At 38.9% G+C, this 22,473-nt stretch overlaps 1 protein-coding gene across 4 annotated transcripts in view; it reads right to left on the bottom strand.

Annotated features, from left to right (window-relative positions):
- The window catches only part of GRM5 (glutamate metabotropic receptor 5), a 510,774-nt gene extending 488,301 nt beyond the window's left edge, over positions 1–22,473 (bottom strand). For 2 of the 4 annotated variants that reach the window (XM_025419352.3, XM_025419356.3), the window contains exons 1-2: positions 20,177–20,371; positions 5,719–6,580 (exon numbers count right to left, since the gene is read on the bottom strand). In XM_025419352.3, coding sequence (XP_025275137.2) covers positions 5,719–6,379 — 661 coding nt within the window. In that variant the 5' untranslated portion in view covers positions 6,380–6,580; positions 20,177–20,371. Of the gene's footprint in view, positions 1–5,718; positions 6,581–20,176; positions 20,372–22,063; positions 22,208–22,363 lie in introns of those variants that run through there. The other 2 variants (XM_025419353.3, XM_049098822.1) reach the window with 2 other exon arrangements.

Raw genomic sequence — 22,473 nt, 5'->3', positions numbered from 1 at the left:
ACACTGCAATATGCAGGTTAGCCTGAAGACAGTGTTCTTAATGATGTTATTTTACCAGTACAATTTATTGGTACATTTTTCCCCAAGAGCATCACTGACATGTTTTTTGGCTAGAACAAATTAGCATTCCTATATTATTAGATGGAAATAATAAATTCAAGAACAAATGTAAACAATAAAGGAGTAGGGTATGAATAGCATGTTACAATTAATCAAGGGAGGCATCTTGGCACCTCGTTTTTATAAAGAAGCAAATCTGTGAAAAATTACAAGTGCCTGCTATTTATCTACATACTATATATTCATAAATAGTGAGTTAGGTACTATTCCAACACAAATTCATCCATTAAACAAATAGTCTTTGAACACCTATTATGTGGTAGGCACTCTGATAGGTCCTATGCAAAGAGGAGTTTCAAAGTTCGCAAAAATTGTAAAGTCAAAAATCCTGTAAGTCATCCGTAAAGTACAAAATACGTGACTTTGTATATAAAATCCAGTCTGTAGGGATCCCTGGGTGGCGCAGTGGTTTGGCGCCTGCCTTTGGCCCAGGGCGCGATCCTGGAGATCCGGGATCGAATCCCACGTCAGGCTCCCGGTGCATGGAGCCTGCTTCTCCCTCTGCCTGTGTCTCTGCCTCTCTCTCTCTCACTGTGTGCCTATCATGAATAAATAAAAATTAAGAAAAAAAAAAGTTTAAAATCCAGTCTGTAACTACTTTTCTCAATGAAAGTGCTCTAGATCAAGGGGAAGTATGTAATGATGGAGTGTATGCAAGTGTCTGATTACTTAAAGCATTGATGCTTTAAGTGAATTATTGAATCTTTAGTTATAGGAGTGGATGGAAGACTAAATTTTCCTTCTTGCCAAAAGCATTTGTTTCACATTTATAAAATAATACATTATATTTTATTTTACACTTAAATAGAAAGAATATTAATTCACTTTAATACATTTATTTTGTTTTGATTTTTTTAAGATTTTATTATTTATTCATGAGAGACACAAAGAGGGAGGCAGAGACATAGGCAGAGGGAGAAGCATGGGGTGCCCAATGTGAGACTTGATCCCAGGACCCCAGGATCATGACCTGAGCCAAAGGCAGACACTCAACCACTGAACCACCCAGGTGCCTCTGTTTTGATTTTGAAGTATAACATTGTAGTAATATCCAATTGGGGGGTGGAGCAGTTAAAGTCATCGGAATGAGTATGCTTATACTGGACTCTGTCTTCAAGGTATTCATTATTGCTCATAAATTTATGGTTAGCTGAGTAACGTTTATGGCTTTGGCTGAGCTCTGTTGCAATTAGTAATGGGTCAGGAAGGCAACTGTGCTGACCTTCATTGGTGCTCTCAAATAGCTGAGGTCAAGTGGTCTAAGATGGCCTCATCTGAAAAACCTGGGTACTCTCATCCTTAACATGGTGATGATAGTGTTCCACGACAGACAGACAAGGAAGGAAGTCCTCACTTCCACCATATTTTATTAGCCAGAGCAGTCACAAATTTGGTGCTGCATGGTAGTAGAAGGGAACTATCAAGTTACAAAGCAAATAGAGTCATCAAAACAGCCAGTCTTCCACACCTCCAAAAAGGCAAGCACCACTGCTCCTGTGACATAAATGGGCACACACGACAATGTTTGTGCTGAGGAAAAGGACCCCTTAAATTTCCTTAGAGCAGAGAGAATGCTGACTGGATTGACGCCTTTAAAAGGAGTAATATTTTTTCTTCTGAGTCATTGCATATTCCTTTCCTACACATAGTTGAAGAATTACTGTGGCCTGCCTTAAAAAAATATTTTTTTTTCTTTTCTTGCTGTCACACTATGAATCTGTTTGCCTAGGAGGCCTAGGCACAATCTCTGCATGGCACAACAAGCCACAGTAAGTATTAAGTCTTATAGCCTAGAAAACCTATAAATCAAGGAAATAGCAAGTGTATGAGATTAACATTGATGCTAAACCCCAAGTCTCCTTGTGCTCTCTTCTAGGAATTCTGTGACAGCAACAATGCTTGAAGGAACATCTTGTGATCACTGTCAACAGTACTGAGCTGACCACAGTATTACCACGTCTAAGTATAAAATAAATGAGCAATTTGGAGGGTGGAGGAGATAAAGGATTTTTTTAATGGGACAACATCTTTTTCATAGTCCTTAATACCTCTTGGGAAAGCATTTGGAAAGTTTGATATTCTTAAAAAAAAGGAATATCAACTGAGCATAGGAGAATAATTATAAGAACATAGGAACAGTCTGAGATCCTGGGGCTGAGAGATCTAGAGCAGAGTTACTCCAATTCAGCCAGCTTAAGAGGCTGAAGGAAGAAATGGATATACCGTTTCATGGAAAATCACACAGGGGCTTTCTGTATGGCCAGAACACAGAAAACCAGGCATCATCTTGGGGAGTTTCTACAGTACCCAGCAGAGCTGTATCTCATTACAATCAAGGACTTTTTTTCCGATCCCAGATGTGATTTTTACCTTGTGAAACTTCCTACCACACCACTCTTACACTGATAAATTTTAAAATGTGATACCACATAACCTCATTATCCAATACCTGCTTGGGATCAAAGCAACATAAATACTTTTGATTAAACCACATAAAGATATAAGCCAGACAGTATTTCTTCCAGTCTTTGTCCATACTCATGTGTGTTCTCCCCTGAATCCTGGTAGTATTCAAATATTTTGCCAGTATTTGGCAATACAATTTCTCTTGACCCATTTTTGGCAAAATAATTAAATTTGCCTGAATTTGGCAATGGAATTTTCATTGGCTTATTTTTTACCCAGAAATAGATTGTTTCCTTTTAATGGTTGTATTCCAATAGGTGGTTTATGCTTATAATACACAACTTCAAATGTTTGCATATAATTAAAAGCACATTTAGAGACATACATTAAAAGCAAGTCTCTGCCATTCTACATGATCCCCTAACTCTTCTATTTCCTCCTCACAAACAGCAACTGTTACCTGTTTTGTTCTCTGAGAGCAATTCTTTGAATATCAAACAGTTTACATAAACTCCATTTTACACAAATAGCATGCCATTACACAAAACTGCACCTTGCTTTTTTCATGTAAAATGATCTTGGAGTCCATTATTATTATTTCATTACCTAAAGAATGCCTCATTCATTTTAATAGCTATACAATAATACTTATATGGATGAATCATAATTTATTTTATTAGATCAGTATTGGTATACCTAGGTCAAAAAAAATGTAAATTACTAACAGCCAATGCTCATAATGATGAGTTTCATTTAGACTACAATCTTGTATTGGCATGTCCTACATAGAGACCAAGACCTATTCTTCTAAAGCTAGAGGGAAATCCCTAATGAAATTTATGATTTGAGGTGAACCAAAACATAACTTTATCCTTGGCATTTTTTAAACACTTTTTTTACTTTCCCACCTCATATTTCCTCATGCTCTTTTCTAGAAATCCATCCCTTCTTAATTTTCATCAATTGTCAGTATTCTTCCTGTTAAAATCCAACTGTCAAATTCCATTTCCTTCTTGAAAATCTCCATCATGGATCTCATCACCACAGAACAGGACTTGATTTTTTTTTCCTCTGTCAATTTACTTTAGAGAAATATTTGTAATTTCTTGTCATCTTGAATCATGGTTATATAAGTATTAATGAATGTCTCATGTCCTTTGCCAGATTGCATACCCACTGAGAGTATTGATATATAAAATAGAAGGGCTGTCCTTCACAGGATTATCAGAAGTCCTTACAGGTACTTGTACTTAATAAATATATGTCATATAAATATATCCTCAGGTGTGATTCCATTGGATTCTGTTCAATTATAATAGGACCCTAAGGCAGAAGTCAGTAACTGGGAGTCCTACTCTTAAAACTATTATTAGGTATATATTGGATGGCCTTTTTAAACTCTTAAAGCATTTGTATTTTAAAATGAGAACAAAATGTCTGGATTACCTGTACCACTGGATTGTTGTGAGAATAAAATGAAATAGTAATTTTATAATGAAAATCTCAGCATTAGAGGTGCCTGAGTGGCTCAATCAGTTAAGCATCTGCCTTCAGCTCAGGTCATGATCCCAGGGTGCTGGGATCAAGCCCCACTTCAGGTTCCCTGCTCAGTAAAGGAGCCTCCTCTCTCTCTCTCTCTCTCTCTCTCTCTTTGCCCCTCCCTTCTGCTCGTGCTCTCTTTCTTTTTCAAATAAATAAAATCTTTAAAAAAGAAAGAAGAAAGAAAACCTTAGCATTAGAAAAAAATCCGTCTCCTCAACTGATCATCTGTCCATTGCTCAAAATCTCTATATACCAATACTCTGGAAAGTAAACTACAAACATAAATGTAAAAATCTCCAGAAGCATAAAAATCTCAATTTAGCATAGAAGCTCATTTTACATTTGTGCAGCTCTGAACATTGTTAATGAGTGGACATACAGTGAAATCTACAGTATGCCACTTCATAATGAATAGTTTGTTATATCTGATTGGTGATCGGTTACCAACCTCCAAAGTAGGCTCACTCTGGTCATTTCATAAATTGTTCAATAACTCAGCCCCACAACTTACAACATTGGATTGTTTGGACCACATTGATAATGTAATGTAAGATTCTTTAATCTTAACTGATCCTCACAATGCTTCAATAAAGTATAAAGTATTTTGCACCTTCTGGCTTTAGTATATGCAGTATGTTGTGCTAGAAAGAGTGTTTTGTAATTAGTGAGTCTCACATTTGGATCCCTTAACCTCTGTAGTAAAACAAAACCTATCCCAAACAGCCTTGGTCATGAATTAACAAGTCATGTATACAAAAATATTTTCAAAGTACCATAACCAATTAAAAGAATAATATTGTTATTAATAGTTATATAATCCCAATTATGTTTTGCTTCCTTGTTTTGCTTTCAGTGTAAAGAAGCAACATATTTTAAAGTAAAACTAATTTTTTTTTAATTTTTTTTTATTTATTTATGATAGTCACACAGAGAGAGAGAGAGAGGCAGAGACACAGGCAGAGAGAGAAAGAGGCTCCATGCACCGGGAGCCCGACGTGGGATTCGATCCCGGGTCTCCAGGATCGCGCCCTGGGCCAAAGGCAGGCGCCAAACCGCTGCGCCACCCGGGGATCCCTAAAACTAATTTTGAATTGTTAAAACTTACACTCTCTATCTTAGTCAAAGGTAATATTAATTCATACATATCTCTACCCCAGATTTAACTATATTCTCTTTTGAAAAAAAAAATACTTGTAAGACTACACTGTTTAATAATTTTCTAACACAGAATACTTGGGCTAGAATTGGCTCCCTTCAGTTCCTACCTGCATTTATGTGTACCTCTCTTTATCAAAAACAATAGGCCATTGGAGCAACTTTAAATATGAAAATTATGAGGTGTTCGATGATTCTTAGGAAACATAAAAATCTCTAGCATTATTATAGCTGAAGTACAGATAATATAATGCGTAATGTAAAAATTTTTTCATTCCACCAAATGATGACCAGGTAAAGACTCATATTAGCTTAAATCTAAGCCTCTCTAGACATCTGCCACTCAGCCCCTTCTTATATTACTAGTATAACTGGGCAACTGAAAAGTTCCCAAATAATCAAGAATATTTTAGTCTTCCAAAACCTGATATTGTAACTGGGAATCTGTTGAGTGCATAATAAGACATGCATCAAAGGATGTAAACAGATGCTTACCTTCTGTGTGCACAGCTGACACATAGGTCCAGTTGTACCTTTTTACTATGTCCACCATGGCCCGTGCCTGCTGGGCATCTGAAGGCACAACCCTCATGAAGTACTTGAACAGAGTCTTGTCACTCAGATCCATGCTTGTTGCCGAGTAAGCAATCTGAGGTATGTTGAAAAGCTGGAGCAAGTTCTGGACCTGAATGGCCACAGAACTGGAGCCAGGCCCAATGACCCCTACTATGGGCTTCTTGGAGCGGAAGGAAGAGGAAGAACCATCCACACAGCGCACCAAACCTTCTTCTTCTTCTGAAGAAATGAGGGAGTCCCTTATAAACTCAATGCTCTGCTCTAGGGCCACAGCTGAATGCCAGCAGGAATCCCTTATTTCACAGCCCAGTGTGATGTTGGGCAAGAGTGTGGGGTCTGAGTTGATCCTTTCCAGAGTATGCAGCATGGCCTCCACTCTCTGAATGCCATACTGTTCACGAACTGCCCCACACTTCCTTTCATGTACCTTGTCCACCGTGGGCTGGTGGTGGACAGAAAAAAGAGCTCCGATAATGATGTCTCCCGGCATGTGAGCCACCACCCTCCTCTCACTGGACTGTGCACTCCCACGGACATCTTCTTTCAAAAGCAGAACTGACAGGATCAACAGAAGGACCATTTTAGGAGAAGAGTTCAAGCTAATAAAGATAGCATGGTGGGGAAAATTTAGGAGAGTTCTGACAGATAGAATCAAACAACGTCCTATGTTGGGTGGCAAACCAAGAAATTAGCCAGTAATTTAGATGTGCTCTCTAAAGGACCACCGTGTCCCCACGTACCATTTAGTTAGATGCATCCATGTGGTCATGATCTTCAAAACCTGGAAAAAAAATAGCATGGATATTTAACAACATAAGTACAAATAGTTTGGGAAGCTCTAATGGTCTATACTAGTACATTTTGATGATGATGTAGATTAGGAATATAATCTTTTGAAAAAATAATCTAAAAATCTTTAAGACTCTCCTTTGTCTATCTCTTATAATTTTGTAATTTGAGGAAGCAATCCGACAGAGCTTCTTGATCCTACTTTACTTATATCAATTTTTTTTTATTTGTTCATCTGGAGTTCACAAAAGCAAATCTTATGTGTGGTAGGCCAAATAATACTCTTATGTGGAGATGAGAGAAAGTATCCTAAAAACAAAACTATGCCATGAACAGAAAACTTCAGGGAGTATGTAACCCAAAATAACAAGCATTAGTTATCTCTCGGTGATTATACTTTTTGTTTTCGAAATACTTTATACTTCTTTCTGAATTTTCAACATTAAGCATGTATTAACTATGTAATCACAAAAATTAAGTGACTTTTTAATAAAGGCTACATAACCCCTGTTCAAATACAATGTAAGGCAAGCTAAACAATCTTCCCAATTAGTAAGTACTGTGTCTCATTTCTATATAACATAGAACAAAGACATATTGAGGGCAGGTAGGTATTTCCAACCTAAATGAACTACAGAAAAGAAGGAAGAGGGTGGGGGTATGGCAGAGTAAAATATTCCCTAACTACATTGAAAAATATAGTGGAACAGGTACTGGTTCTGGGGAAAATAATGTTTAGTTCAAATTTCAGTTCTGCTCTTGAGAACTATTACTAAGTTGTTCAACCTCTCAGTACCAGAATTTCCTCATCTGAGAAGTCCCAACATATGTACTCGGCTACCATATGGGAATCAACATAAGATATAAACTATGTGAATGTTTTGTATATTGAATAAGACTACATATATTCAGGACACGACCTTTTCTGCTATTACATTTCCAAGGGCATTTTGTAGCTAGGTGGTGAGGACAGAAAATTCTCTGGCAACCCACTCAGTCCTCCAGAGTCTTCAGAGTAATTACAGAGTCTTGTAATAAAATTCACAGTAATCAGTCCTCTATCTCTGGTCCAGGAAAAAAAAAATTCCATATCACCAAGACTCCAAGGGCTGGAAGGATGCATGTTAGAACTACCCGTCCAAGTAGAAACTTAGCACAACTTTGAATGTAGTCATCTATTTCAGTTTAAACTCCTGGGAAGAAGGAAATTTGTCCCAAATTGCCTATAGAAAATTCTAGCAGAGTTTGTAAAAGGGAACTGACAAATTAATGATTTGGGTTATTGAAAGAATTGTTTAAGAGATTTATTTTGTACGTTACCCTCTCTGCCAGCCAAGGATCTCAAATTGTTTTCAAGTGACTAACTCCCCAAGCAACACATTTCAAAGACAGGTAATGCTTCTTCAGGAATTTACACACGTATTCTTCTTCAAGTGTACTAATGGTTTTCAAAACTCATCAGATCTGCAAAATATCTAGTCCAGACACTAAGTGAAGATGATTTGAATCTAAGTGAAGATGATTTGAATCACAGTTATAGTCACTCCCCAACCCCCGCCTCACCGTTTCTACCACTGCCTTCTACTGTTTCCTGTGGCAACAGAGAAAGCCTCCCCTGCAGAGTGTCAAACATTAAAATAAAAAACCTCATCAAATAACTAGATGTTCCAGAATAACTAGGTGTTTAGCAATATTTAGGGCAAAAAAAATCAGTTTTGGTATGGAAGTTGGCATTGTAGACAGGGAGCAGGGAAAAAAAGATTAATTTTAATTGATTAAAAATATTACTTTTTTTCATTTGGGAAATTGTCTGAACATTCTCAAGCTTTCCCACTGCTTGCTTAGATCAAAGACCCAGAGACCAATGCTTATTCTCATGAACATATGAATTCTACCGTAGACCAAAACAAAACAAATAAAACCAAAAATAAGCAAAAAATCCAAGGTAAAAGGAAGCACAATGTCCTATTAAATCCAGAATATTAGTGAACAAACTAATAAAACAGGATTCATTTTTATTACAATAAGAGCATCAACGTGGTATGTGAGACTAGAAGTGGCCTATCAAAATGGTGAAACTAAAATATTCCCATGAATTTTATCTTAGATTTTAAGCAAGCCCTGTATGTTGAGACATAGTAAATATATACACACAAAAAAAACCACTGAAATATTATCTTCCAGTTATAAGCTAAATTAATTTTTAATTCATTCAAGAAATATCTACTAACTATTGAGTGGGAAAAACTAATGTAACAAAGAAGTGCAATGATGTACATTAATAATTGCCATCATTATCTTTCATTGAGCATCCATCACTTGTTCATTGACTCATTTAACAAATATTTATGGCATGCCTATACTATGATTCTGTCCTGGAAATTAAATATTCAAGAGAGAACAGGTGATACATGCTTCCTATAAGGCTTACAGACAGTACTCTAAAACATGACTTAAACTAGAGCCTGGTAAGTGCAAAGAACAATAAAATAGAGTGTCATGTAAAAAGTGTGGCGCATAAAGAATGGGAGTAACCGTGGTACAAGATGAGGTTGCAAAAGTAAGAAAGGGCCAGACCATGTAGAATCACGTAGGCTCTTATAGGAATTTGGATGTTAAGTGCAACAGAAAACCAAGGAGGGGACATAAACAAATGACTGGCACAATTCAATCTTATGAAAGATTGCTCTAGCTGTTCATTGTTCTAAAAATGGTTTTGAGTCTAAGAACTAGCCTATTTTACCATTAAAAGATATGGGATAAACTAGTACAGAAACAAATGGAGACAGAGAAAAACTTGATAATTTTATTTTGAATATGTTAAATTTGAGATATTTTTTAAAGGATTCTATTTATTTATTTGAGAGAAAAAGAGAATAAGCAATGTGAGGAGAAGGAGAAGCTGACTCCCTGCTAAGCAGGATGCCTGATTCAGGGCTCAAGCCCAGGACTCTGGGCTAATGACCTGAGCTGAAGGCAGGCACCCAACAAACTGAGCCACCCAGGCACCGCAAGATACTTTTAAAGCACCTAGGTGCAGGTGCCAAGTAGTAAAGTAGATATATAAAATTGGACCAAGAGGAGTGTTTTGGGTTAGAGATATTAACTGAGGGTCAACAATATATAAAATCTTTGCAATGAATATAGTCACCTGGAGAACAAGTATAAATAAGGAAAAGGTGGAACTGAGAAATAAGCCCCACAAAGAGGTCAGATTGTGGAACAGCCAGCTAAGGAAACAAAGGCAAGTCATAAAATAAGGAGAGAATATAAGAACACGTGATGTAAGAGGAACCGAAGAGAATGTCCTGGGCAATTTATATTTACAGACACACACAGGGCTTTCATGTTGCAAATAATAAAATACATCCTGTTTTCCCAAAGATATTATTTTCTATGTGTATTAAGTATCTGCGTGTAGATGTGTCTGTGTGCAGCATGTATATGTCAATAATCCTTATAATAACCCTGAGATGTAAGTATTAATATATTTATTTTACAAATGATGTAATGGGTTTTTTACAAGTTAAAAATTAGTCACTCACAGTATAACATATAAAGTTGTTGAATCATTGTATTACACCTGAAAGTAATGTTACATTGTGTGTCAACCATACATACATACACACATGCATAAAACTAGCCAATCCCTTAGAAAGTGATGGATCTAGAATTTATGTCTATACTTAGTGACTCCATCACATAGTCTTTTCAGTATCCCGTACTACCTTACTCCCCCTTCCTTCAAGAAACGTATTTCAAAACATCATTAAAAACTGAGAAGGGGGTGACTGAGTGGCTCAGTTGGTTAAGCATCTGCCTTCAGCTCAGATCATGATCCCAGGGTCCTGGGATCGAGCTCCCCGTCAGGCTCCCTGCTCAGTGGGGAGTCTGCTTCTCCCTCTCCTTCCTGCTTGTGCTCTATCGCTTTCCCTCTCTCTCTCTCTCTCTCTCCTCTCTCATAAATAAATAAATAAATAAAATCTTTTAAAAAAATGAGAAGGGCCACCCAAGCATACTTAGAACATCCCAGGGACATAGAATCCTACAGGAGTTTCCTTCAAAACTACAAGATGAAGAATATTCAAGGAAAAGAGATAACTCAGTGCTTAGAAGGTAGAAATAGTGAAAATATCAGTGAGGGTGACAAAACATGAGAGACACCTAATTCTGGGAAATGAACAAGTGGTAGTGGAAGGGGGGAAGTGGGCGGGGGGTTGGGGTGACTGGGTGATGGGCCCTGAGGGGGGCACTTGGCAGGATGAGCACTGAGTGTTATCCTATATGTTGGCAAATTGAACTCCAATAAAAAAAATAAAAATAAATTAAAAAAATAAGGTAGAAATGTGTATGATTCAGACAATCATGTTTGTATTGCCCTGGCATTCCCCCGCCCCATGAGATTATGGTCTGCTGAATTATAAAGCAATGACTGCTTCACGATCTGCCTTGGATGCACACAATGGCTATATTTCACCAATATTAGCTATGAGGCTCACATACCTGGAAAGTACATTTTGAAATAAATTATCACTTGGAAACTTGACAGAACTATGCTACAAGTTGGCTTATTATAAGGTTAAACAAGTCATCCCATGTGCTCCCAAAATACAAGAAATGAATAGAACATAAATTCCAAATAGACCAGTCGGGTATACACTAGCTCTAGTGTGCCATCACTCATTTGTCCAATACGTGTTTATCAAATAAATATTATGTATGAGGCTCTGAGGTTTCAGTTATGGACAAAGCAAACATAGCCCATGCCCTCCTAAAGCTTATACTTTAAAGGGGAGTTGTCGGGAGGGAAAAAGAGGGAAAAAATAATAATAAAAAAATAAAGGGGAGTTATCAGATAATAAATAAGGAGGCAAAATATTTTATGTGCACAGTAATAAGGGTTAAAAATAAGAATAGAAAAAAAATAAGAATAGAGCAGGGAAGGAAGATAGAGTCAGAGATGTGGGAAAATTTTAATAATGTAGCCGAAGAAGTATACACTTTAAAAGTAAAATCTGGGTAAATATCTAAAAGAAGTAAGAGAATGAGTTGTGCAAATATCTAGGGAAAGAACATGCTATGTAAAGGCAGAATCAAATGTAAAGCCCCTGTGGCAGACTTCTTTCTGCTTCTGCTTTGTATGCTGAGGAACAGCAAGGAAGCTAGTGTGACTACAGCTTAGTAAAACTGGGGAGAGAGGAAGTAAAGTCAAGAGATAGGACGATCATGTGGACTCTTTTTGGACTTTAACAGGCTCAGCTGTAACATCATAAGAGAGTGACTTTCTGGAAGAGTTTTCAATAGAAGACAGAACACACAATGACCAACATTTCAACAAGAATTAGGGCAAAGGCCGAACTGAGAGGGCAGTTAGGAAATGTCTGCAAAAATCCTGGTAGGAGAGATGACACTGGCTTGAATCAGGGAGACATAGCCCTATCAGCAGAGAAAACTGGCAGAAGACAGAGTGGAAGAGTTTGCTGTCAGATCTGAGTTGGAATATCAAAGAAAAATAAGGATCAATGAAGACACTAAGGTTTTTGGCATGAGCAAATAAAAGATGGTACCACATTGACTGAGGTGGAAAAGCCATGGAGGAGCAGATTTGGGTGGACCTAACAAAAAGTAGTTTTGATATGTTAATTTTTAGTTGCCTTATAGAAATTCAAGATGAAACATTTATTAAGCAGCTGGATATAAGAGGTTAAATTTCTGAGAGAGGTCAGTGTAGGAGATAAAAATGGGGGGAGGCATCACTATACAGATAACTGTTTTTTGTAAACCATGAAACTAAATGAAATCACCTAGGAAGTGCAGAGAGAAAAGAAACTAGTTCTGAGACTGAGCCCCAGGGAATTCCAATGGTTCAGTTCCCAGAGATGAGGAGAAACCAGCAGAGGAGACTGAAAAAAAATTGATATGATTTAAAATATAAATATGATACAAATATAAAATACTGAGTGTGCATGCATGCATGTATAAGATCTGGAAACATACACACTGACCTTTATAGGATGTTCTCTGAGTGGTGGGAAGATGTGTCACTTTTCATTTCTTCTTTGTCTTTGTCTATGTTTTCTAAATTTCTACATTTACTATGAAAATATATTATTTGTTATATTAGTTTACGTGTGGGACTGAGGGATCTGCCTTCTAAATTTCTGCTCCAGTATTCCTTGTGGCCTTATCTCCCTTGGATCTGCTCTTCCTTGGGAATCTGCTAGTCAAGCAAATTTGTGTCTCCTCCAGGTATATACACTGCTTTACCCAATGGTTTTGTTCATGCTGCTTCTGATCCCTGACATGCTCTTGCTTCAGTAGCCTTTATGGTAGAGTTTTTAAGAGCATGGTCTTGGAATCAAATGGACCTGGGTTTGAATCCAAATACTGCCATTTGTTGGCTATGTGCCCTTGGTCACCAAGCCTCTGTGAGCCTAATTGGAATGACAATAGTATTACCCTAAAGGGTTTTAATGATGATTGAATGAGATAATATTTTTAAATAGTCCTTTTATAAAATCGTCCCAGATCCTTCACCTTGTGTTTGCTCTATTCCCTGAACTCATATGGCATTTTTATCGATACTTTGTTGTGTCTATTACTAAGCTAATATTATAGCTATTTATACATGTTCTAGCTTCCTATAGACTTTGGATCCCTTAAAATTGGTACTATATATAGTATCTGGTATAATCCTTGCACAAGATAAATGTTCAATAAATCCTGCTGAATGAACAAATAAATAAAGAATTGCCTCCACTGGGCTTTCTGGTCAACCACCTAATTGAGGTTCCAAGATAGTATCTCTTGCCCCACCCTAGAAAATTGAAAAATGTATTCAGGCAACAGAGATCCTCAAAAAGAGAAGCAAGGACTGACAAAGTAGTAGGCAGAAAACTTTAGTGTCGGTGAGGCCATTTCTCCTTAGCTGTCTCCCCATGAGCTATATTCATTTACTTAATAAGGGTCTGGTTAGGGGGGAAAAAAAGGAGGGGAAAAAGTAATACTGTATTACTTTTTCAATTTATAGAACCTTTTTCCATTATCAATCCCACTTCAACCTATAACAAAATTACTGCCAAGAACATCTGATTGTCCCATTTCATATATCAGGAAATAGAGTCTCCAAGAGAATAAATTATTTGCTTTAACTTATAACTCTGAGATGGTAGAGGTTATAGATTGGTAGCAAAAAAAAAAAAAAAGAAAAGAAAAGAAAAAGTCAGGTTCTTGTTACAGATCAGGAGGCGGAATTAACTAATACAGTGATTTAAAGAGCTTTCAAAATGCTACAGATCTACAACCTAATATATGGAAAGCTTTAATTCAATCAAAAGCAGGAAATGATAGGAGTTTACATAGTGTAACATATAATAAGTTGGTTGAGGGTCTTATTTTCAGAACCACTAGTCTGCTTTATTCAATAATATATTTCTTGGCTTACAGCATAATAAAATTAATCACTACCCCACTATAGAAAACAGTAGACATATATTTAATATGTATAGAAGTATTTTGCCTAGGTAGTCAGCCTCCTACTGTATCCTAAATGAATATGAAGAAAAAATGTTGGTGGGTAGAATTTGCATAAATGGCAATTTACACTGTAACCAGATTCACAGCTCACATTGTCTTTTATTTTCAACAATCTTCTCAAACACTGGCCATCTTTCTGGCACAGATGTCTCTTATATAACTTAATCCCCACACAAGAAAATCACACAGTTCGAGACATCAACACTAAAATGATTCCTTCTGCCTGAGCAATAGCGTCATCCCAAATAGACAGGGGTGTCAATATTGCCTATGCCATGAATGCCTTTGATGTATTTTCCTGAAAACAAGTGCATCCCAGAGATAAGAGACACTATGAGGTATGATACTGAGAGCTTTATAGTCTAGGAAAGCTCCACTGCTGTAGCTATCTCAAGCACACATCTGTGACCTTGTAAACAAGAAAGTCCAGCACCCTCTCTGTTTAGCCCAGATCCAAAAATATGCCATATTTTCAATGAAACCCCCTAAAAACCAGAAAAGGGCTATAAAATAACATTGTATAAAAGTGAAATCTGTAATTTTATGCATTAATTAAAAGATGCTGGCACTAGAATAAAGCTTACTGTAGATCACTGTAAATCATTAAACAACTGGTTTAGTAGTCCATGAAGACCTGAAACAGCCTTCTACAGCAAAGCAATAAAAATGATGTAATCTACTGTTAACTAGTCTCAATTTAATTATCAAGCAGGGATTCCAGGCATCTTCCCATTTTGCAGCCTTCAGCTGCTTTCTTGTTATTTATGGCATACCTCGAAAGACTGTAAAGCATTATTGTGCATATTATATTACTTATCATCAGGTGCTTGAAAATGTGCTTTTGCACTTCTAACTCGATCTCTACTTACTTATTAATAGCTAATATTTATTGGGTGCCTGCTTTGTGCTAAATAATGTTAAAGCATTATTTAATGTAAGTTCTCAAAATAACCCTGTGAGGTAGGTATGATTACTACCTACGTTAAATATCTCTAGAAATTGAGGTTACAAGGTGAAGAATCTTGCCAGAAGTCTCATACTATAATAACTGGCAGAGTCAGGATATGAACCCAACTCTCTCTGGCTCCAAAGCCCACACTCAAACATAATCAGATGATAATGTCTCCCAAAAGACCAAGTGGGTTGGCTGGTTAAACCTTATACATCGTTTGCAAAACATTCTGGAGACTCTCTACTTTCCATTTAAAGTTTATGTATGCCAGTCAACTACATTTAGAAGCCATACAAACCAACTAAATTAACAGATGTAACTCTATTTCCTATAGTTATTTAGATCATAATTTCCCAACCTCAGCACTGTTGACATTTTGTTGTGGAGATTTACTGTCGTGTGCATTGTAGGATGTTTAACAGCATCTCTCATCTCTGGAGATCCCAGGTTTCCAGATGCCAATAGCAAACATACCTCCTCTAAGTTGTGACAAATAAAAATGTTTCCAGACACTGTCAATGTCCCCTGTAGGTCAAAGTCATCCCCAATTGAAAACTGCTGATTTATATCCTGGCAAGGTTTATATAAGCATCAAAAAAGAATACAACTAAGAGCTAATCATCTGGATTCGTCAGTCCCACAAAACTTTTTCCTGAAACATCCTAATAATTTAAGGAGAGTAGTTTAGAATAGGTTTTTCCTGTTCCTTCTTTACTTTGTAATTTGTTTCTGGCTGTATTATATTGTTTTGAAGCTTGTAATTTCAATTCGAGAAATACAGATTAAACCTTGAGAGTGAAGGATATTGCCTTACTTTAAATAAGCATGATTCTAAGTAGCCATAAGTTGTAATAAATGAATGAGAAGAGTATCCTGTGATACACTGTTATCATTTCAAAGACTATTTTTAGTATGAAATATAAAGTTCATTTTAGTTTTAACAAGATAAAGAACATCTTATACAGTAATTACATGTTGGTTTTTCAAAATGTCGTTTTTATTTTTAAAAGAATAATTATGTTATTTACCTTCTTGTCTGTCTTTAAAAAGTATGATGACATCATTGAATATTAAGGCAAATTGATTTTTAAGAAATATTTTTCAATTATTCCTCTGTAAAATATAAATGTAAACAGACTATATTATTATTATTATTACTATTATTATTACAGTGCCCACTAGCACCATTATGATTATGATCTTTTAATTTTCCTCAGAACATTTATGTTTAAGAGCATAAAGTTGAAGAGCAAGTTTAAGAGCAATGGCAAATAGCCAGAGTTACTGTGAAAGCTGATCATTAGAAAATTATTCATAGGTCTGATATCTTTTTTAAAGATTTTGTTTATTTATTAATGAGATACATACAGAGGAGAGATGCAGAAACACAGGCAGAGGGAGAAGTAGGCTCCATGCAGGGAGCCCAACATGGGACTAGATCCCGGGTCTCTAGGATCACAGCCTGGGCTGAAGGCGGCGCTAAACCCAGGCTGCCCCAATGGTTTTTAAAACCAACAGAATCATATTTACATAGAATACATTTTTTCACATCTAAATATTTCCTTTAAATTTCTTAACGAGTTTGATGAAAATAAGAGAAGATAAATTTGAAACAGCAATTATGTACCAACCACAGGATTGCTACGAAAATTAAATTCAGTAACATGGGAAAGCTGAATTTGATATTCAAAGGCCTGGATGGGATTAATAGTTATAACTACCATTTCTACACTGTTCATTGTGGGTCTGGAACTTTGCTAATATTTGTACAATTAATTCATTGTGATTATACAATGCGCCTTACAGTGTTACAACCTGTTTCTCCTGGAGCCCAACGTAGGGCTTGAACTTACAATCCTGACATCAAGACCTGAGCTAACACCAAGAGTTGGACACTTAACTGACTTAACAACCAGGTGCCCCCCCGTTCATCATTTTAAAATGAGGAAAGCAGAGGCAGAGCAATGTTAATATCTCACCCTAGGTTACATAGCTAGTAAGCCACAAAGATGGGATTGTGGCTTACAATTCAGGCAATCTTGTGTAGGGGTCTGCCCTCCCAATCATACCACAACTTACTGGAAACCACAGTGAAACAATTCCATGGTGTTTAGCAATACCATAGATTAAGGTTACCTAATGTAATGAAAGAGGGTAAGTTTGATTTCCAAGCAAATGAGATGTGTGCATTTATTTATTTATTTTTCCCATTTCCTCGTTATATGACAGTGGAAGGAAAAAAAACCAACTCCGTTTTCACAATAGGAAACTAAGAACAAATATTGCCTTGCACAATTGTTATAAGGATTAAATAACACCAATGCTTGGCATGATGCCCACTGTACTCAAGAAAGGGTAGTCGTTGGAGCAAGGATGAGCCTGAACCAAGACTTATGCTTGGTTCCTTCCCCTTCTGATTCAAGGTACATATAACTCAAACAAGCTGAGAACTGGTAAATTCTAGATTTTTTTTGTCTTCCTCTGTGAATTTAAAGGAAATGAAAGCAAGACTATGGCATAATGTTTTTTAGAACTATGTTTTAACTGAGATAAATACCAAGAAGATACTGTCTTTTACAAATAGTTGAAAATTCCAAAAAAATTTTGATTTTATTTTCTTGGGTTATACAAGCAATCACGAACTAAAAAATATTTCTTTTGATGCTCTTCCCTTATGCCCTCCTAAGCTCCACTTATTAATGAAAATAATAACTAAATGATGTTTCAGGACTATCATTAACATTTCTCTGAATTTTTAAAATAACACATATTTATAAACTGTGGGATGTTCCTGCATTGTAGTAATACACCATCAGCATATCCAAACTCCAAACCAACAAACTAGCTTTAGCATATCATATATATATATATATATATATATATATATATATATATATATATATATAAGATAGTCTTCACTATTTTATAAAGTTAGTTTATACTCTATTTAAATAACATAACAAAGAGTATATGGAAGAATCGTCGAATGCATCTCTCTCTTCACCCCATTAGGACAGAGAGCCTGGAAGAAGATGGTTACAAATAAGTACAAAATTTTTCAAGATTTTAGTGCTATCTCATATTTTCTACCTGTATTTTTACCTATGCTTTACTGGCATTTATTTTAGTTTCTTATCTAAAATGCTCTGAAAATTCCACAAAAGAAAATATAAGACTATATAAAATCTCTAATATGTTTTGAACAAAAATGAGAACGTTAGAATTATTAAAACCCTTCAGTCACACAAGTACTACATATTTTGTGCTGGTTGAACAAAGTTTTCACTTTAGTGTCTGTTACCATGTCCATCACAGACTACGAAATGAAGGCAGAGGCCTGTGTCTCCCTATGGAAGTAAACTGAAGAACTGGGCAAGTACTTTGGGTTCTTCAAATATCACCCTCTCTCCCAAATAATCTCAGTATGTCCTTCAACAAATCAATATTGCAGGATTTGGTTTTTCTCTGGGTACAACCCATGGCCCAAATACTGCCATGTGATAACAGAGATCTAGGTGGTGCGATGAAAATATCCAGATTATACATTTTTGTCAAGCAGAGTATAAATGACTAGGGAAAGCTTTTCTCTTAAAAGAAGCAGTTATGTGGAAAGTATTCTATCCACAATCTTCTAAGAAACCCTGAAGGATCTGTCCGGAGTGCTGAAAAGGTCCCCGCTGGAGAAGGCTGAAGACTGGAATGTGTATCAACCTGATTAGTTCAGGAAGCAGTATTTTCAATTCCCAAACCAAACATCCTTTTAAACAGAAATTTAAATCTATAAAGGACAGAAGTCATTACAACTGATTCTTAAATGTGTAATTCATAGACACAAAAGAGAAATTAAAGAAGAAAATTCCTTGTGCTCTATGACGGTAATGAGGGGCACAAAGCACACCCAGCAAGAGGTAGCATACCCGAACATGCCAAAACTCAAAAGAATGTTTAGAATGTTGTATAACTAAGAGGATTCTACAGAAAACCTTGGCTTAGCCCCACTGGGGGAAGAGGCTGAACATAGTAAAAGGCAATGTTAACTTGGCTGTCTCAAATGGCCAGAAGCCAATGTTAAGAATACAGATTAGCTCTGGCCCAGCCTCAAGGGACTCAGAACAATAAAACAATACGTAGGGAATGAAGAAAGAGGTGGAAAGGAGATGCTGCCTTCCTACCGGCCTGAGTCCATTTCTAAGCGGGAAGTAAAGTGTTGGAGAATCTATCTGCCTGGTTACTCAAGCTTACAGTTCAGCTGAGGCAGCACCAGGATTATGCCTAAATAAGCAAAAGTGCTTGTTAACCTCTCCTCAATTTCCCTTTCCCACAGCACCCGCTCCGCAGGGAAATGAGGGCAGTAGGAAATTCCAGCACCGATCCCAAGAGTCTTCCAGGCAGACTCTTCCCTTTGCCAGGTCCCAAGTCGGGGTTAGGTTCTGGTCACTGGCTAGTTCATGGACCTGACTGGGGTTCTTTCCACAAGCGGCTGTACCCTGAGATCCCTCCTCGGCACACCGCTCATGCTGCCGCTCCTGGGTAACTAGCAGGCTGTGTTTTGGAAGGGAAAGATGCATCCACAGAAGAGGAAAGAGCCGGAGGACGCAGACCGGGGTTCAGGAATAAGCACACTAGCCTGAGTGAAAGAGCTGTGCTTTCAGCACCACCCGCTGTCCCCCCTCTTCCTGCAGCAGGCACCACAGTCGCTGCATCTTACCGATCTAATGGGAAGCGATTCTCCTTCCTTCCCTCTCCACCTTTGCTTCTCTCAATTCCGAGCCCTGGGGTGGTTTGGGGCAGCACAATCTGCATTCTAAGCACGCGCACCTGGCCTTAGGGAGCGGGAACTCGGATCCGAAGGCATGCAGAATCCCTTTCTCAATTCTTGCCGCCATTCCCTCCTTCACCTCATTGCTCTCGCCTTTTCTCCCAACAGGTTTAACTAAGGCCATCAGCAAACGGAGGGGACTTCAACCCCGAGGTCTGGCCAGCCTTGCTCCACGCTCGTCCCACTCCCAAACCAACTGTGAGCTATCCAGCAAGCTGATAGCTCCTACATCCTTCCCGGGCACAGGGACACTTGGGCACACAGACCCTTAGCAAGCTTACCCCCCTGTTGGCCGCGCAGCTGGCAGTGAGACGTAGTCTAGCTAGCCCCCCATAAAGTTGGGCTGTGCTGATCAGCGGGGCAGAGCCGGCCTCTCCATTCCCAGGCTCCCCACCAAGAAGATCTTAAGCTCATCTCCTGCGCTCAGTGCGCACAGAACAGCAGAGCTGAGGGCGGCGTGTGCAGCAATCTCCCTGCTACTGAGGAAGGGGGGAAGGGGGGGAAGGGGAGCTCGCGGAGGAGGGAGGGGTGGTAGTTTGTATTTATAGAGAACAGAGTTCTCAGCGCAACTTTTTGGTGCCACCAAGTGGCACAGTGAGTTCCTTTAGGAACACAGACTTCGGGTCGAATCTGGATGGGTGAACCAGCTCTGAAGCCAGATGCTCACATGATAAGGGGATCTGGGGCACCCCTACGACTTGAGTTTTCCCATATGCACCTTCATACCTCAGTACCTGGGATGCAATCCCTGAGGTCTAGGAATGTGCCTGCATGGAGGGGAAAAAAAGTACCAGTGCCCTCCTCGGACAAGTGGCAGAGGTGTCAAGGACAATGGGCAGATGCCTAGGAGTCTAGGAACCCTTGTCTCAGGAAGAATATCCATTCTCCTCTCCCTCCTAACCCCTCTGTCCAGATCACAGTATTCTCAGATCTCATTCTAAAACCATCCTGCCATCTGGAGTGCCCAACCTTTAAAGTAAAATGCCATTCATTTTCCTTGTATTACAATCAATTCCAGATTATTTCCCAAACCCTCAGATTCAAAGAATCTCACAGCTTGCCACCAAACCACATCCTTTAATTGCTACCTTAAAAAAGCAAGTGACTTTAGGCTCTGTGGATCTGAATCGCTCCAAACAGTACTCAGAACTCTAGGTTCCCTTGGTTAGAGTCTAAGTGTCTGTTTGTCCTTCTCATCTATTTCCACAGACCTCTCAGCATGCATTACACCAAGTGCACAGCCAGGAGCTTGCAAATGTCTTTGGTACTTTGAGGGAGAATGCCCTGAAGCTTCATTTACCTGGATTTTCTAGGTGCTCTTTCTTCCTTGTATGCAGATCCAAAAACCCATATGATCATCGACAGACACTACTCTATGGAACTTTAGTGTCCTCAAACAAAGAAGAATGTCTACATTTTGCAGAAATGGAGAAACTGAGTACACGAAGGGATTTTTTTCAAGGTCACACATTTTCCTCAAGACCAACCCAGGAACTACCCAGGATAGGACTGAATTAACACAGTGCTATGTCAAACCTGACTTCCAGGCTTCCACTCCTTCTATCGCCCCGTTCACTCATTCTCAACTCCCTTTCCTCCCCCAACCCCACCCATCCCTCCCTCTGACCCCATCCTTTGCCGAAGTTCCATAAAGAAATCTAGTGTAAGGATGTTTCCTTATCCCCACTGGCAGTACACGAACCTGAGCTTACAGGTCCGGAGTTACATGGGTACCCCTTAAAAATGGCCCCCTGTTCTAGAAAACCTCTCCCTCCTGTAGTGCAGTCATGGAAGTGTCATTTTAGAAATGGAACATTGGCATTCACACCCAACCAGGTCCCTCTCTTGCTGCCTCCTTTCAAGGTAAAGCATTAGCAAATGCTCTTATTAGCCCTCAAACACCCAAGGGTCTCAAGGATAGATAAGCCCCCCCCCCCACACACACACACACACTCCCTTGTTATGCACCCTTTTGTGCACATGTATCGGTATGCGAGAGAGAGAGAGAGAGAGAGAGAGAGAGAGAGAGAGAGAGAGAGAAATCCAAACGCCTCCTTTGGCTCAGATCTCTATTTTCTCCTCTGATTTTTTTTAGTTCGTTTTCTATGGAAACGAGCCCACTTAAGTCCCTCACTTATGCAAATAAAAGCAAAATGATCTTCATAAACCTCTCACTGGAGCGACGCCGCGGCAGTCTGGGCTCCCGACTAGAAATTCGTGTCTGATTCACACAGCACACGTCCTTGCGGGCTGACTTCTCCAAACTTGCAGGACCTCGTGGCGTCCCTGGCCCCACCGGGGCTCCACCTGCCGCCGCCGCCCTCCCGGTGCCCGTCGCCCGCGCTCCCGCCCTCGCCTGCGGGCCGGGCTGTCTGCGCCCGCGCTGGGGGAGGGGCTCCGGCGGCCCCGGCGGCTCCGGCATCGGCGGGGACTCCGGGCTGGAAGAAAGCAGACCGCGCTGTGCTTACCGGTGCGCGCCCCGAGCCCGGCAGTCGTCGCGGGCTTCCTGCGCTCGGGTGCCGGCCTCGGCCGCGGCGGGAGCTGGAGCGCGAGCGGCGGCGGCGGGAGCGGGGGCGGG

The sequence above is a fragment of the Canis lupus genome, chromosome 21 (genome assembly GCF_003254725.2).
Source record: "Canis lupus dingo isolate Sandy chromosome 21, ASM325472v2, whole genome shotgun sequence".
Classification (NCBI taxonomy): Eukaryota; Metazoa; Chordata; class Mammalia; order Carnivora; family Canidae; genus Canis; species Canis lupus.
The sequence above is the reverse complement of the archived record's forward strand: the minus strand, read 5'-3'. Positions and strand labels throughout refer to the sequence as shown.